The sequence below is a fragment of the Phyllobates terribilis genome, unplaced genomic scaffold (assembly GCF_046119375.1).
Source record: "Phyllobates terribilis strain yellow unplaced genomic scaffold, ASM4611937v1 Scaffold_1__5_contigs__length_1240528914, whole genome shotgun sequence".
Lineage (NCBI taxonomy): Eukaryota > Metazoa > Chordata > Amphibia > Anura > Dendrobatidae > Phyllobates > Phyllobates terribilis.
Window position 1 is genome coordinate 1,240,454,794 of NW_027362761.1, and position 17,520 is coordinate 1,240,472,313.

Consider the following 17,520-nt stretch of genomic DNA (forward strand, 5'->3'; position numbering starts at 1 on the left):
GGTCCTTTGGTCATGATATCACCAAGAGTCCTTCTACACTATTAACTTCAGAAATTACACTGATGATGAAAGACTGTCGCTATTTGTGCAGTTTCTGGTAAAATCTGGGGGCTCTTTCGGGGATGGGTACCATGGAGAATTGCTCAGTCTGACATCCTCTAATGCTCTGACTGTAACGACCCCTCAGCTGTGTGCGGTCAGGAGAGGTCTGAGGCCTTTGTGGTTTAGTAGGGGTGGGAGTAGTGCTGAGCGTGGTTATGGCTTTGATCTCACCTCTATAAATCCCACCATGGTCCCTGACTGCGAGGTCTTTACATGAACGACGGGTGAAGAAGTTGTGGGTCATGTTGGCGCACAGTAGCGAGCTGTCATTCCCAAAGAGCAGAGGGTCTGAAATACAGAAAACATACACAATGGCAGTATATATCTTGATGGATGGCATTATGTGGCAAGGTAGATTTTAGTATACATTGTTGTGGTTCTCCAACCATGTAAAGTGTGATGAAACAGCTTCTTATCTTAATCAGCCAGACGTCTAGATTTGTTAAGCCAAGAGAAATACACTATTGTGTTTGAGTTGACTTGTGAATGTTTGTGTTTTTCTTTGGCTGGTCAAGAAGGACAGTGACTCCGGCTGAAACAATGATTTTTGTTACTATGCCAATTGCATATTGTACTAAAGCCAGCTAGATGTTGATTTACAAGAGCCCCCTGCTATACCAACTATGTAAATTGATTAAATGCACAAACAATGAGACATGAGCCCTGTGGAATAATACCTTCCCTAATCCTTACCCAGTGGATGTGTACTTGAAAGAACAAATGTGAACTATTTAAGGAACAAGGCGTCTGTGGCAGGCAGACTTTACAAGGAGAATCAAAGATCAGACACACTCTTAAGGAGAATAGCTTGGTAGCATGGCTCGATCCAGAGAGACACAGATTTGGATTCTACATGATCCCGGCCTGGACTGGAAGGATACGAATCTGCTCCATTGACCATCAGCGAACTCATGGATACATTTGGGGAGACCAGGTTGGGAAAATGAAGTCACCTGGCCCATGGATATATTGTTTGGGTGGGACCCTCCGGTCGCCTGGAACCCATGGAGACATTTGTAGAAGCCAGATTGGGACCCACCAGTCATCTGGCCCCATGGAAACTCTCAGAGAGGCCAGGGTGGGACCCCTTGGGTCTCCTGGCCTTGTACCACGATGGACTGTCAGCTTGCTAAGCTTGACGCTACCTCCTCTTGGTGGGGGCCCCCCAAAAGCAGGGGGCCGCTGGTTGAGGTAGTTGTCCCTGGAAATTCCAGAGCCGCAGTTGCTGTATTCCCAATGGGTCAACAGAAGGGTGAAAATGTGTAATTTTGCACAATCTTGGGCGTTTGCTGGAACTGTTCTATGTGTTTATTGTTCGTTTGGTGGTTCAATAAAATATTGCCACACTGTTTTACCATCACCCTGTGTTGTCTGAGTAGTGTTTTGCCAACAGAAGACCCCAGGTCTTCACATACAGCTCTCATGTTCTTCTCACATTCTTACAACACACAAATCCATCCACTCCCACCGCATAACACAAGAGACCCGCTCAAATCACTGAATCATCTGTTCACTCACTCTATTCTTCTTCTCTTTGACCCCCATGTACTAATAAATGTACATCCTTTTCTGTTGCAGAGACCCTGCTAATCTCATTAACATTTATAGCATTTCTTCTCCTGTTTCTTTTAACTGGGCCCTCTGGAATCCCTGATCAGTGTGTACTGGAATTACTGAAATCTGGATCTACCACTTGGACACAACCTCTGATGCTGCTCTCTTGTATAGAGACCACATTTTTTGTATACCTCAAGACCCGAGAACAGACAAGGTGGAGGTGTTGGTCTGCTCCTTTCAACAAAATGTGCTAATTACAGACCAGTCTCTAATCTGCCCTTCATCTCTAAACTCCTGGAACACTTGGTCCACTCTCGTCTGTTCAGCCATCTCTCACATAACTTCTTGACCCTTTACAATCTGGTACAGAATCTGCTCTCACTAAAGTCTCTTACGATCTACTAACAGTTAAATATAATGGTCACTACTCCCTACTGATTCTCCTGGATCTGTCTGCTGCATCTGACACCATGCATCACCAGCTCCTCCTCACTATGCTCTGCTCTGTCCTCCTCAAGGACAGCGTTCTCTACTGGTTCTCCTCCTATCTCTCTGACTGCTCCTTCACTGTATCATTTGCCGGCTCTTCTCCTTTTTCCCTTACTATCAGGGTTCCTCAAGGTTTAGTTCTATGTCCCCTCCTGTTACCGTTGGGGTTCCTCAAGGTTTAGTCCTAAATCCCCTCCTCTTACTGTCAGGGTTCTTCAAGGTTCTTACTGTCAGGGTTCCTCAGGGCTTAGTCCTGGGTCCCCTCCTTTTACAGTCAAGGTTTCTCAGGGCTCAGTCCTAGGCCCCCTCCTCTACTGTTGAGGTTCCTCAGGACTCAGTCTTAGGTCCCCTCCTCTACTGTTGAGTTTTCTCAGGGCTCAGTCCTAGGCCCCCTCCTCTACTGTTGAGGTTCCTCAGGACTCAGTCTTAGGTCCCCTCCTCTACTGTTGAGTTTTCTCTGGGCTCAGTCCTAGGCCCCCTCCTCTACTGTTGAGGTTCCTCAGGACTCAGTCCTAGGCCCCCTCCTCTACTGTTGAGGTTCCTCAGGACTAAGTCCTAGGCCCCCTCCTCTACTGTTGAGGTTTCTCAGGGCTCAGTCCTAGGCCCCCTCCTCTACTGTTGAGGTTCCTCAGGGTTCAGTCCTAAATCCCCTCCTCTTACTGTCAGGGTTCTTCAAGGTTCTTACTGTCAAGGTTCCTCAGGGCTTAGTCCTGGGTCCCCTCATTTTACAGTCAAGGTTTCTCAGGGCTCAGTCCTAGGGCCCCTCCTCTTACTGTTGAGGTTCCTCTCGACTCAGTCCTAGGTCCCCTCCTCCTACTGTCAGGGGTTCCTCAGGACTCAGTCCTAGGCCCCCTCCTCTTACTGTTGAGGTTCCTCAGGGCTCAGTCCTAGGCCCCCTCCTCCTACTGTCAGGGGTTCCTCAGGGCTCAGTCCTAGGCCCCCTTCTCTTACTGTTGAGGTTTCTCAGGGCTCAGTCCTATGCCCCCTCCTCTTACTGTTGAGGTTCCTCAGGGCTCAGTCCTAGGCCCCCTCCTCCTACTGTCAGGGGTTCCTCAGGGCTCAGTCCTAGGCCCCCTCCTCTTACTGTTGAGGTTCCTCAGGGCTCAGTGCTAGGCCCCCTCCTCCTACTGGCAGGGGTTCCTCAGGACTCAGTCCTAGGCCCCCTTCTCTACTGTTGAGGTTCCTCAGGACTCAGTCCTAGGCCCCCTCCTCTACAGTTGAGGTTTCTCAGGGCTCAATCCTAGGCCCCCTCCTCTACTGTTGAGGTTCCTCAGGGTTCAGTCCTAAATCCCCTCCTCTTACTGTCAGGGTTCTTCAAGGTTCTTACTGTCAAGGTTCCTCAGGGCTTAGTCGTGGGTCCCCTCCTTTTACAGTCAAGGTTTCTCAGGGCTCAGTCCTAGGGCCCCTCCTCTTACTGTTGAGGTTCCTCAGGACTCAGTCCTAGGTCCCCTCCTCCTACTGTCAGGGGTTCCTCAGGACTCAGTCCTAGGCCCCCTCCTCTTACTGTTGAGGTTCCTCAGGGCTCAGTCCTAGGCCCCCTCCTCCTACTATCAAGGGGTTCCTCAGGGCTCAGTCCTAGGCCCCCTTCTCTTACTGTTGAGGTTTCTCAGGGCTCAGTCCTAGGCCCCCTCCTCTTACTGTTGAGACTCCTCAGGACTCAGTCCTAGGCCCCTTCCTCCTACTGTCAGGGGTTCCTCAGGGCTCAGTCCTAGGCCCCCTCCTCTTACTGTTGAGGTTCCTCAGGGCTCAGTCCTAGGCCCCCTCCTCCTACGGTCAGGGGTTCCTCAGGACTCAGTCCTAGGCCCCCTTCTCTACTGTTGAGGTTTCTCAGGACTCAGTCCTAGGCCCCCTCCTCTACTGTTGAGGTTTCTCAGGGCTCAGTCCTAGGCCCCCTCCTCTACTGTTGAGGTTCCTCAGGGTTCAGTCCTAAATCCCCTCCTCTTACTGTCAGGGTTCTTCAAGGTTCTTACTGTCAAGGTTCCTCAGGGCTTAGTCCTGGGTCCCCTCCTTTTACAGTCAAGGTTCCTCAGGACTCAGTCCTAGGCCCCCTCCTCCTACTGTCAGTGATTCCTCAGGACTCAGTCCTAGGGCCCCTCCTCTTACTGTTGAGGTTCCTCAGGACTCAGTCCTAGGTCCCCTCTTCCTACTGTCAGGGGTTCCTCAGGGCTCAGTCCTAGGCCCCCTCCTCTTACTGTTGAGGTTCCTCAGGGCTCAGTCCTAGGCCCCCTCCTCTTACTGTTGAGGTTTCTCAGGGCTCAGGCCTAGGCCCCCTCCTCTTAGTGTTGAGGTTTCTCAGGGCTCAGTCCTAGGCCCCCTCCTCTTAGTGTTGAGGTTTCTCAGGGCTCAGTCCTAGGCCCCCTCCTCCTACTGTCGGGGGTTTCTCAGGGCTCAGTCCTAGGCCCCCTCCTCCTACTGTCGGGGGTTCCTCAGGGCTCAGTCCTAGGCCCCCTCCTCTTAGTGTTGAGGTTCCTCAGGGCTCAGTCCTAGGCCCCCTCCTCCTACTGTCGGGGGTTCCTCAGGGCTCAGTCCTAGGTCCCCTCCTCTTACTGTTGTGGTTTCTCAGGGCTCAGTTCTAGGCCCCTCCTCTTACTGTTGTGGTTCCTCAGGGCTCAGTCCTAGGTCCCCTCCTCTTACTGTTGGGGTTCCTCAGGACTCAGTCCTAGGTCCCCTCCTCCTACTGTCAGGAGTTTCTCAGGGCTCAGTCCTAGGTCCCCTCCTCCTACTGTCAGGGGTTCCTCAGGGCTCAGTCCTAGGTCCCCACCTCCTACTGTCAGGGGTTCCTCAGGGCTCAGTCCTAGGTCCCCTCCTCTTACTGTTGAGGTTTCTCAGGGCTCAGTCCTAGGCCCCCTCCTCTTACTTTTGAGGTTCCTCAGGGCTCAGTCCTAGGCCCCCTCCTCTTACTTTTGAGGTTCCTCAGGGCTCAGTCCTAGGCCCCCTCCTCTTACTGTCAGGGGTTCCTCAGGGCTCAGTCCTAGGCCCCCTTCTCTTACTGTCAGGGGTTCCTCAGGGCTCAGTCCTAGGTCCCCTCCTCTTACTGTTGAGGTTCCTCAGGGCTCAGTCCTAGGCCCCCTCCTCCTACTGTCAGGGGTTCCTCAGGGCTCAGTCCTAGGCCCCCTCCTCTTACTGTCAGGGGTTCCTCAGGGCTCAGTCCTAGGCCCCCTCCTCTTACTGTCAGGGGTTCCTCAGGGCTCAGTCCTAGGTCCCCTCCTCTTACTGTTGAGGTTCCTCAGGGCTCAGTCCTAGGCCCCCTCCTCCTCCTGTCAGGGGTTCCTCAGGGCTCAGTCCTAGGTCCCCTCCTCTTACTGTTGAGGCTCCTCAGGGCTCAGTCCTAGGTCCCCTCCTCCTACTGTCAGGGGTTCCTCAGGGCTCAGTCATAGGCCCCCTCATCTTCTTCTTATGTACTGCTCCTATTGGACAAAACAGGCACAGATTCAGTTTTCCGTATAATCATCTCTATTCTGATGACACCAATTATACACATCTTATCCTGACATCACGCATTAATTGCTACAATAAACAGGGATTGTCTGTCCGCTGTCTCTAACATTATGTCCTCCTTCTTTATATCTAAAACTGGATCTCTCCAAAACCAAACTCCTTGTGTTCCCCCCTCTAGTAACCTACCTATACCCGTAATAGCCTTTTCTGTGGATTGTTCTATCATAACTCCCATGCAGCACACTCACTGTCTTGGCTTTATAATTGACTTAGAACTTTCCTTCACCCCCTACATCTGGTGATCACACGCTTATGTGACCTGCACCTCAAAAAGATCTCCAGAATCCGACCATTTCTAACCTTCTAAACTTCAAAATCTCCTAATGTTGCTCTGATTCATTCTACTGCAACTATCTACTGATCAGTCTCCCTGTGAAGATCTGAAGTTGTGGGTTGTAATAATAATTTTTTATTTCTTACGTCCATGGTTTTACAACAACTCCGGGTAGATGGCCAAAATACATTGCCCCCAGCCCACAAGATCCCCTCCCCAGGGCAGATAGTTCCGCTGTCACTATACTGGGCGATACTCACTGTTTCCCAACTTTTGGTTGGCCCACAGATTTAATACCTCCCGCCAGTATAGTCTGTAGTCACAGTCCACGCTCCTACAGACGACAGATAACACAACCGAAGCCCATGTATCCAGCAGCAACAGTCCTTAAGAAAGTTTCTAAAATCCAGACGACAGATTCCTCAACCGTAGCAGGGGGAAACCAGTCCAGCCGGCAACTGATCTCCAAAACTCCATATGCCATCCTTCCATGGCTCCAGGACCTCAGTCTAGATCCTCTTCCTTCAATGTCACTCTCCCAACTCCCTTCACACCCTCCCCCTTAAACATGTGCTTTTAGATGAAAGCATAAAGAATATTCCAGCGGTCATTCACCTGGGACTGCATGTGAGACCCCCTGTGGTGACAGCTCCATTGCATCTACTATCCCCATCCACACAATAGGACTAGTGGCTGGGAAAACAAGGGCTTGATTGCTTTCAGTGATTACTAATCTTGGCTCTGGCCTTATGAATGCATAAGATCCAGCCTGCATGTCTTCCTCTGCTTACTGTCACTGAATGGAAACTTTGATTCCTGAGGCTGTACTGACAAGCAAGCAAATCTCTAATAGAACACAACAATAAGATTGAGGTAACCGGTGCTCCGTGATGGAAAAAGTCTGCATCGCTAAGAGCTGCGGATTCTGCTCTACGTCCATTGGATCAATAGTCTTCAGAACAAGGCCAGCTCATCACACTCCCTCTTACTAAACTCTCTCCTCTCCAATCTGACCTGAATTCAGCAGCTAAAATCATATTTCTGTCCAGCAGCTACACTAATGCCTCTACCCTGTGCTAGTTATTGCACTAGTTGTCCATCCACTACAGAATTCAATATAAATGTATTTCTCTCAGCCATAAAGCTCTCCACAGTTATGCACCACCTTACATCTCCTCGTCATCTCTACCAGCTACCCGTCCTCACCACAGTGTGGCATCGTCCTGCATCTCCTCCTCATCTCTATCTACTAACCTACCCATCCTCACCACAGTGCTGCACCACCTTACTTCACCTCATCTCTGTCTACCACCTACCCGTCCTCTCCACAGTGCTGCACCTTATTAAATCTCCTCCTCATCTCTGTCTACCACCCTACCCGTCGTCTCCACAGTGATGCACCGCCCTACATCTCCTCCACATCTCTATCTACTAACCTACCCATCCTCTCCACAGTGCTGCACCGCCCTACATCTCCTCCTCATCTCTATCTACTAACCTACCCATCCTCACCACAGTGCTGCACCACCTTACTTCACCTCATCTCTGTCTACCAGCTACCTGTCCTCTCCACAGTGCTGCACCTTATTAAATCTCCTCCTCATCTCTGTCTACCACCCTACCCGTAGTCTCCACAGTGCTGCACCGCCCTACATCTCCTCCTCATCTCTGTCTACCACCTACCCATCTACACAGTGCTGCACCTTATTAAATCTCCTCCTCATCTCTGTCTACCACCCTACCCGTCCTCTCCACAGTGCTGCACTGCCCTACATCTCCTCCACATCGCTGTCTACCACCCTACCTGTCCTCTCCACAGTGCTGCACCTTATTAAATCTCCTCCTCATCTCTGTCTACCACCCTACCCGTCCTCTCCACAGTGCTGCACCTAATTACATCTCCTCCTCATCTGTCTATCACTCTATACGACCTTTCCACGGTGCTGCAATGCCCTACATGTCCTCCACATCTGCCTACCACCTACCCGTCCTCACCACAGTGCTGCGCCACCCTACATTTCCAGTTCATCTGCCTACCAATCTATCCATCCTCTCCACAATGCTGCACCGCCCTACATCTCCTCCTCATCTGTCTATCACTCTACTCGTCCTCTCCACAGTGCTGCACCGCCCTACATCTCCTCCTCATCTGTCTATCACCCTACCCCTCCTCTCCACAGTGCTGCACCGCCCTACATTTCCTTCTCATCTGTCTACCACCCTACCCCTCCTCTCCACAGTGCTGCACTGCCCCACGTCTCCTCCTCATTTCTGTCTACCTCCCTACCAGCCCTCTTCACAGTGATGCACCATCCTAAATCTTCTCATCATCTGTCTACCACCTTCCTGTCTTCTCCACAGTGCTGCAACGCCCTACATCTCCTCAACTCTATCTACCACCATACATGTCTTCTCCACAATGCAGCTCATACTACATCTCAACCTCTTCTCTGTCTACTACCCTACCTACCTGTCCTCTCCACAGTCCTACACTGCCCTACATATGCTCCTCATCTGTCTACCACTCTACCCGTCCTCTCCACAGTGCTGCATCACCCTACATTTCCAGTTCATCTGCCTACCAATCTATCCATCCTCCTCATCTCTGTCTACCACATACCCGTCCTCTCCACAGTGCTGCACCGCCCTACATCTCCTCCTCATCTCTTTCTACCACCTACCTGTCCTCTCCACAGTGCTGCACCGCCCTACATCTCCTGATCATCTGTCTACCACTGTGACACTGTGAGAAGCCGGCCACTTACTAAAGTCTAATGGACCAATGGACGTAGAGTGGAGTCCACGGCTCTGAGGGATGTAGACTTTTTCCATCACGGAGCACCAGGTCCGTCAATCTTATCATTGTGTTGTATTAGTGATTTGTTTGCTCATCAGTTCAGCCTCAGGAATCAATGCTTTCATTCAGTGGCAATAAGCATACAGTTGTGCTCAAAAGTTTACATACCCCGGCAGAATTTTTCCTTTCTTGGCCTTGTTTCAGAGAATATGAATGATAACAAAGAACCTTTTCCTCCACTCATGGTTATTGGTTGGGTGAAGCCATTTATTGTCAAACTGCTGTGTTTTCTCTTTTCAAATCGTAATGACAACCAAAAACATCCAAATGACCCTGATCAAAAGTTCCCATACCCCAGTTCTTAGTACCGTGTATTGCCCCCTCTAACATCAATGGCAGCTTGAAGTCTTTTGTGGTAGTTGTGGATCAGGTTCTTTATTCTCTGATGGTAAAGCTGCCCATTCTTCTTGGCAAAAAGCCTCCAGTTCCTGTAAATTCCTGGGCTGTCTAGCATGACCTGCGCACTTGAGATCTCCCCAGAGTGGCTCAATGATACCGAGGTCAGGAGACTGAGATGACCACTCCAGAACCTTCACTTTGTTCTGCTGCAGCCAATGACAGGTCGACTTGGCCTTGTGTTTTGGATCATTGTCATGTTGGAATGTCCAAGTACGTCCCATGCGCAGCTTCCGGGCTGATGAGTGCAAATTTCCCTCCAGTATTTGCTGATAATGTGCTGCATTCATCTTTCCTTCAACTTTTACCAAGTTTCCTGTATGTTTGTAGCTCACACATCCCCAAAACATCAGCGATCCACCTCCATGCTTTACTGTAGGAATGGTGTTCCTTTCATCATAGGCCTTGTTGACCTCTCTCCAACTGTAACATTTATGGTTGTGGCCAAAAAGTTCAATTTTGGTCTCATCACTCCAAATTACTTTGTTCCAGAAGTTTTGAGGCTCGTCTCTGTGCTGTTTGGCGTATGGTAGGCAAGATACTTTGTGGCATTTGCGCAGTAATGGCTTTCTTCTGGCGACTCGATCATGCAGCCCATTTTTCTTCAAGTGCCTCCTTATTGTGCATCTTGAAACAGCCACACCGCTAGTTTTCAGAGAGTCCCGAATTTCAGCTGATGTTATTTGTGGGTTTTTCTTTGCATCCCGAACAATTTTCCTGGCAGTTGTGGCCGAAATTTTTGTTGGTCTACCTGACAGTGGTTTGGTTTTTACAGAGCCCCTGATTTTCCATTAGTTAATCACAGTTTGAACGCTGCTGACTGGCATTATCAATTCCTTGGATATCTTTTTGTATTCCTTTCCTGTGTTATACAGTTCTACTAACATTTCAAATAGATCCGTTGACAATTCTTTTGCTTTCCCCATGACTCACAATCCAGAAACATCAGTGGCTAGATGAAAGATGCAAGAGTCTGTCTGGATCCCAGACACTCACTCAGCTTTTATGCACACAAACTGATTACAAGCAAACAGGTCACAGGTGAGGATGTTACCTTTAGTAGCCATTCAAACCCATTTGTGTCAAATTCTGTGCATGTTATCAGGCCAAAATCACCAGGGTATGGGAACTTTTGATCAGGGTCATTTGGATGTTTTTGGTTGTCATTAAGATTTAAAAAGAGAAAACACAGTAGTTTGACAATAAATGGCTTCACCCAACGAATAAGCATGAGGGGAGAAAAAGTTTTTTTGTTATCATTCATATTCTCTGAAACAAGGCAAAGAAAGGAAAAATTTTGCAGGTGTATGTAACCTTTTGAGCACAACTGTACATAAGGCCAGACTCAAGATTGGTATTCAAGGAAAGTAATCATTCTATTAAACTCAATTATCTCATGGGTCCTCAAGCCATTGTTCTGACAGCCACCAGTCCCATTGTGTGGATGGGGAAAGTAGACCTACCGGAGCCGTCACCACAGGGGGTCTCACATGCAGTCCCAGGTGAATGACTGCTGGAATATTCTTCAAGCTTTCAGCTAAAAGCAAATGTTTAAGGGGGAGTGTGAAGAATATTCTATAATAATCACATGTGCCCTGGTTGTCAGGTTTCCATGAGCAGCATAACCCGACTCCCAGCTGTAAGAGAAAAGGGAAGGGGGCTTCAGTGCGAGTGTCCCTCTGTAGCTGTGAGCTGAGCTAACAGGCAGGCTCCCTGCCGTGATCCTTTCCTTTATTCATTAACGTGCTTTTTTGTTAAGGTACTATATTTCAATACCGACTTGTGGGAGAACTATATGTCCCAGCTCTTCACAAAATGGATTTTCTAGCTCAGGGGGAGATAGCGAATGCCAGACTGCATCCTAGCCCAATCTAGTGTGTAGGGAAGAGGAGATACACGTCCCAGCCTTTTGGAACCTCCTAAAACCAGTGTGTTTGGTTTCCACACGTAGCAGGGGCCCGGCCGGGTCCGTTGACACCAGAACCGGTTCCCTGGGACCTTCCAGTAAGGAGGTATGGGCCCCTTTAGTTCTTGGAGTCTCTTACCTAGGAAGGAACAAGGGTGGAGACTTGGGGTTGAGCCAGGGGGCGGGAGTGGGAGTTCCCAGAGAGTTTGAAGGTCTCTGAAGCCAAAAGCCTATTGTCTTTTCCTGGGGAAGCTTGTGACATCAAGAAGTGTGGGAGAAGTCCAGCAAGCAAGCAGGGCCCACAACCTTCCCCATGTGGCTGCCCATTCCCCGAGCCATGCTTTCCATCTACTGGTAACTGACTTTAATATCGATCTGTTATGCCTGATGTACCATGCTTTTGTATTTGTAACTCTGACCACTGTATATGTATAACCTTGTGTATATAGTAGATTTTTTAGTGAACCCTCATGGCGAATAAATATATAATTTAATCTTGGGCTGTTCTTGTATATCGATCCACGAACCCTACGTCTGTTGTTCGGTCCGACGAAAGCGCTACCATGCTAGTTTCTAGCCCGATATAAGTCTGTTATATCAAATAGAAACTGGTTGCAGCTCTATTCAGGCCACCAAGGCTCTGCTTCACTGGATTAGTGAAAGAGCCTTTCAGCCTGTCAGGAGTATGGGAGAGTGTGTGGCCACGTCAGCGTCTTCCACTCCCTGGTGCCTCTCTGTACCCGTGTGGACAGGAGGTGATGGTGTAGAACTGTGCCGATCTGACCTTACGCGTCCTTGAGGGGGTGCGGAACGTCACGCTGGTGCAAAGGGTAGATCCGTATCACGTGCTCCGTCTTGTGTAGTGTGACGTCAGGCGGGTGGCGGGGTGTGGATCCACCGGAAGAAGCAGCGACCGCGGGATTCTGCGGGGCCCCCCTGGTGCCATTTCTTCACAGGGAGGGTGTGAACATTTCTGCCCACTCCAGGGAGCTGATCCCCAGGAAGGAGGAAAAGAAGCCACATGTTTAGTTGGGAGTTGGTGGAATGTCGTTGAAGGGATAGGATCTAGGCTGAGTACTTGGAGCCATGGATGGATGGCCTATGGAATTTGGATATTGGTTGCCAGATGGGCTGGACACATGTGCTACAATTGTGGGATCTGTCACCCGGATTTGATGAACTTTTTCAAGAGCTATGGCTGCTCGATACAAGGGCTTCGATTGTGTTATCTGTCATCTGGAGGAGCGTGAACTGTGGCTACAGACTATAAAGGTGGTAGATACGAAATCTGTGGGACAACCAAAAGTTGGAAGACAGTGAGTATCGCCTAGTACAGGGACAGTGGGACTACCGATCCCATATTGGGAACTTGTGGACTGAGAGCATTGTATTTTGCCCATTTTACCTGGAATTGTTATACAACCATGGATGTAAGGAATAAAATATTGTTGCATAGTTAACCTGCCTAGGTGATTATTACAACCCACAACCTCAGATCTTCACAACCACTTTATCCATCCTCTCCACAGTGCTGCACCGCCCTACATCTCCTCTTCATTTCTGTCTACCACCTACCTGTCCTCTCCACAGTGCTGCACCGCCCGACATCTCCTCCTCATTTCTGTCTACCACCTACCTGTCCTCTCCATAGTGCTGCACCGCCCTACATCTCCTCCTCATTTCTGTCTACCACCTACCTGTCCTCTCCACAGTGCTGCACCGCCCTACATCTCCTCACCTCTATCTACCATCCTAACCGTACTCTACACAGTGCTGCATTGCCCTACATCTCTCCCACATTTGTCTACCACCCTACCCATCCTCTCCACAGTGCTGCACCGCCCTACATCTCTTCCACATCTGTCTACCACCCTACCCATCCTCTCCACAGTGCTGCACCGCCCTTTATCTGCTCCTCATCTCTTTCTACCACCTACCCGTCCTCTCCACAGTGCTGCACCGCCATACATCTCCTCCTCATCTCTTTCTACCACCTACCCGTCCTCTCCACAGTGCTGCACCGCCCTACATCTCCTCCTCATCTCTTTCTACCACCTACCCGTCCTCTCCACAGTGCTGCACCGCCCTACATCTCCTCCTCATCTCTTTCTACCACCTACCTGTCCTCTCCACAGTGTTGCCCTGCCCTTCATCTCCTCCTCATCTCTGTCTACCACCTACCTGTCCTCTCCACAGTGCTGCACCGCCCTACATCTCCTCCTCATCTCTGTCTACCACCTACCTGTCCTCTCCACAGTGCTGCACCGCCTTACATCTCCTTTTCATCTCTGTCTACCACCTACCCGTCCTCTCCACAGTGCTGCACTGCCCTACATCTCATCCTCATCTGTCTACCACCCTACCCATCCTCTCCACAGTGCTGCACCGCCCTTCATCTCCTTCACATTTCTGTCTACCACCTACCCGTCCTCTCCATAGTGCTGCACCGCCCTACATCTCCTCCTCATCTCTGTCTACCACCTACCTGTCCTCTCCACAGTGCTGCACCGCCTTACATCTCCTCTTCATCTCTGTCTACCACCTACCCGTCCTCTCCACAGTGCTGCACTGCCCTACATCTCCTCCTCATCTGTCTACCACCCTACCCGTCCTCTCCACAGTGCTGCACCGCCCTACATCTCATCTACATCTGCCTACTGTCCTTCCTGTTCTCTCTTTTCTGCTAAAGATCTAAGTCTAACAACCTCCATAATCTGAATCTCCAACTCCTTTCTTCATGACTTTTCTTATGCTACACTTGTTCTCTGGAATACTCTACCCAAAACAATGCGTTTAATGCCCAGTCTCTATGCCTTAAAAACACATCTCATCATCTCAATAATCTAACTAATCCCTGTTTTCATGTTTTCATTTCTGCTCAGGATCTGCTCCCTCCTATCCTCTGTTCCCTTATACTCCGTGCACTCAGTGGCACTTGGTACCTGCAACTAAACATACAAAGAAATAAATAATAACCCAAAGGGGACAAAAAGTGTGTACATAAACCCCTTAAAATTCATATGTTTATTAAATAGACTTTTCAAATGAACACCAAAAGACCCTACGTGCAACCATATAGTCTGAACAAAAACAGACCAATGAATATGATCCAATTAGGGACCACCAATAGTAAAAAAAGATATTTCTTAAAAAACAACCACACATATAGCTAGTCTTGTCTCTCCTGCTTCCAGACAAGGTGGGCCTTTTAGTAACAGGAAACAAAGGTAGCCGATGGCCACAAGCAATGAATATACATGATAAACTAGCCAAAACAATAATGTTGAATGTCAGATAAATCCCAGACAAACCCAAATGTGACCTAAATCCCCGTGGAGCCAATATCTATCTGCCCTGACTACTAGCGGGAGTTGGCACCTTAAATAAGGAGATTTTGGCGCCCTCGCTCCATGGCGGCTAACCCTCACTCTCCCTGTATGTCCCTGGTATATATGGAAACCTAGGATAGAAGCATGATAGCTTCCGGGATCAAATCCGACTGAGTGTCGGTGGCCTGATATTCAATCGGTCAAAGCTTGCGCAGCTCTTGTAGTTGCCATTTCTCGTTTCGGTTATACATCCACTCTGGTCCTCTTCCCAAAGCCGAGCTGGTGGGGTTGGACATTGTGGCGTTCAAAACCTGCTGTGTATACCTCACCTATGGTCTATCTATACGCCTCCTTGCTTGTTCAGCCCTTGGATGGTGTCTACGAACACCAGTCCCCTGCAGCTCCTCCACATCTGCCGGGCTGAGTAGTATCCCACCACTATAACCAAGTGTGGAGACTTGGACATGGATACGAGTCGGTTTTCATTGACTAAGTGAGGAGCTACCCAGGTCAAGCCGAGGACCTTGAGAAGGATGATCGGAATCCTATCACATCTGGCTAATTAAGAAGGTGGAGCAATGTGATGACACAGCATTTAATCTTAATAATGGCAGATGTTTCTTTTTGGTAGGCCAGGCGAGAGACTATTGTTCTTAAGAGTCTGAAAGTTGACACTTGAATAGATGTGTTTTTCTTTGGTGGGTGAAGAAACATAGACTATTGTCTGAATGTTGACTCTTGAATTGATGTTTGTGAATTGCTGAATGGCTGCTGTTTATCTATTATATCAACTCGTACAGTTGATTGTGTTGCTATCTTTGGAGTACAGGGACGCAGAGTTATTGAACAATCAATCTTAGCTAATATGTTGATTACCCGTTGTATAAGTCCATGTAGATTATTGATCTGCAAAACAGTGAAGGCCAATCCATGCAGATTGATTAAATACTCAAACAATGAGAGTTAATCTCATCCCATCTCCCCCCTGACCAGTGGATGATGGCCTGACCCACAGATATCGGTATAAAAAGGGATTTCTATTCCTTCTGCAATGATACTCTACAGAACAGCAGCCAAGACACCATGGCTCCATCAAGAGGGACAAAGATTTGACATTCTACAGGATGCCAGCCTAAGGGACCGCGGCCCTAGCTGGAGAAATACAGATCTGCTCTATTGACCATCACTGAACCCATGGAGACATTTGGGGAAGTCAGGTTGGGACCCTCCAGTCACCTGGCCCCATGGAGACGTTTGGGGAAGCCAGGTTGGGACCCTCCAGTCACCTGGCCCCATGGAGACGTTTGGGGAAGCCAGGTTGGGACCCTCCAGTCACCTGGCCCCATGGAGACGTTTGGGGAAGTCAGGTTGGGACCCTCCAGTCACGTGGCCCCATGAAGATGTTTGGGGAAGCTAGGTTGGGACCCTCCAGTCATATGGCCCCATGGAGACATTTGGGGAAGTCAGGTTGGGAACCTCCAGTCACCTGGCCCCATGGAGACATTTGGGGAAGTCAGGTTGGGACCCTCCAGTCACCTGGCCCCATGGAGACGTTTGGGGAAGCCAGGTTGGGACCCTCCAGTCACGTGGCCCCATGGAGATGTTTATGGAAGCCAGGTTGGGACCCTCCAGTCACGTGGCCCCATGGAGACATTTGGGGAAGCCAGGTTGGGACCCTCCAGTCATCTGGCCCCATGGAGACATTTGGGGAAGCCAGGTTGGGACCCTCCAGTCACCTGGCCCCATGGAGACATTTGGGGAAGCCAGGTTGGGACCCTCCAGTCACCTGGCCCCATGGAGACATTTGGGGAAGCCAGGTTGGGACCCTCCAGTCACCTGGCCCCATGGAGACATTTGGGGAAGCCAGGTTGGGACCCTCCAGTCACCTGGCCCCATGGAGACATTTGGGGAAGCCAGGTTGGGAACGTCTGGTCAAGTACCTCAAAGGACTGTCAGCTTCGTGAGCTTGTCGTTACCGCCTCTCTGTGGATGCCTGCCAAAAGTGGGGTGTCAATGGTGGAAATACACTACCCTGGAAGCCCCGAAGTCGCAGCTGCTATAATCCTGGCGAGCCAGGGAAAGGGTGAGGCACTGTAATTGGCACCATCTTGGGTATTTGTTAGGACGGTTCAATGCGCTATTGTCACACAGTGTTACCCTCACGCTGCGATGTCTGAGTAGTGTTCTGCCCACGGGAAAGGAGAGCGGGCGTTTAGTGAGATGAGCCCTGGTCTACACGGTCACAGACCAGTGGATGAGGGCACCCACTAACCCCCGCGTATCCACAGTCTCATTATAATAATACTTTGTACGTTTCTCGCCCCGTGGGTCAGAGAAGCGTCTGTATGTGAGGTCTCGCTGGGCGCCGGTCACCAGTCATCAGGGCCAGTGATGTAGGATGTGATACCAGACTGGTGACCGGCGCCACAGAACGGACGTCACTGCTGGAAATGACATGGTGCAGTGCACTGGTGTCTTACCCGGGCCGCAGAGCTCTCGATCTTGGATTGGGGGGTACAGCATGGGATGGGGGCCGTTTTCCAATGAGAACCGGTGAGGAGGCGCAGGGAGAAAAGGAGAACCTGAAACACAGGAGGGAGAGCAGGTTATAGAAGACGGCGGATGTAGCAGAGCCCACCACGTCTCAGAGGATTGTCTGCACTGACACATTGTAATCTGATGTAGCAGAGCCCACCACGTCTCAGAGGATTGTCTGCACTGACACATTGTAATCAGATGTAGCAGAGCCCACCACGTCTCAGAGGATTGTCTGCACTGACACATTGTAATCTGATGTAGCAGAGCCCACCTCGTCTCAGAGGACTGTCTGCACTGACACATTGTAATCTGATGTAGCAGAGCCCACCACGTCTCAGAGGATTGTCTGCACTGACACATTGTAATCTGATGTAGCAGAGCCCACCACGTCTCAGAGGACTGTCTACACTGACACATTGTAATCTGATGTAGCAGAGCCCACCACGTCTCAGAGGACTGTCTGCACTGACACATTGTAATCTGATGTAGCAGAGCCCACCACGTCTCAGAGGATTGTGTGCACTGACACATTGTAATCTGATGTAGCAGAGCCCACCACGTCTCAGAGGACTGT

At 49.8% G+C, this 17,520-nt stretch overlaps 1 protein-coding gene across 1 annotated transcript in view; it reads right to left on the reverse strand.

Moving 5' to 3' along the window:
* LOC141245028 (uncharacterized) overlaps positions 1-16,990 on the reverse strand; it is a gene marked incomplete at its 5' end in the record, with an annotated part of 309,664 nt that extends 292,674 nt beyond the window's left edge. Inside the window, 2 exons of the mRNA XM_073669044.1 lie at positions 274-390; positions 16,889-16,990. Of these exons, the coding sequence (XP_073525145.1) occupies positions 274-390; positions 16,889-16,990 (219 nt within the window). The remainder of the gene's footprint in view (positions 1-273; positions 391-16,888) is intronic.
* Positions 16,991-17,520: the final 530 nt, after the last annotated feature.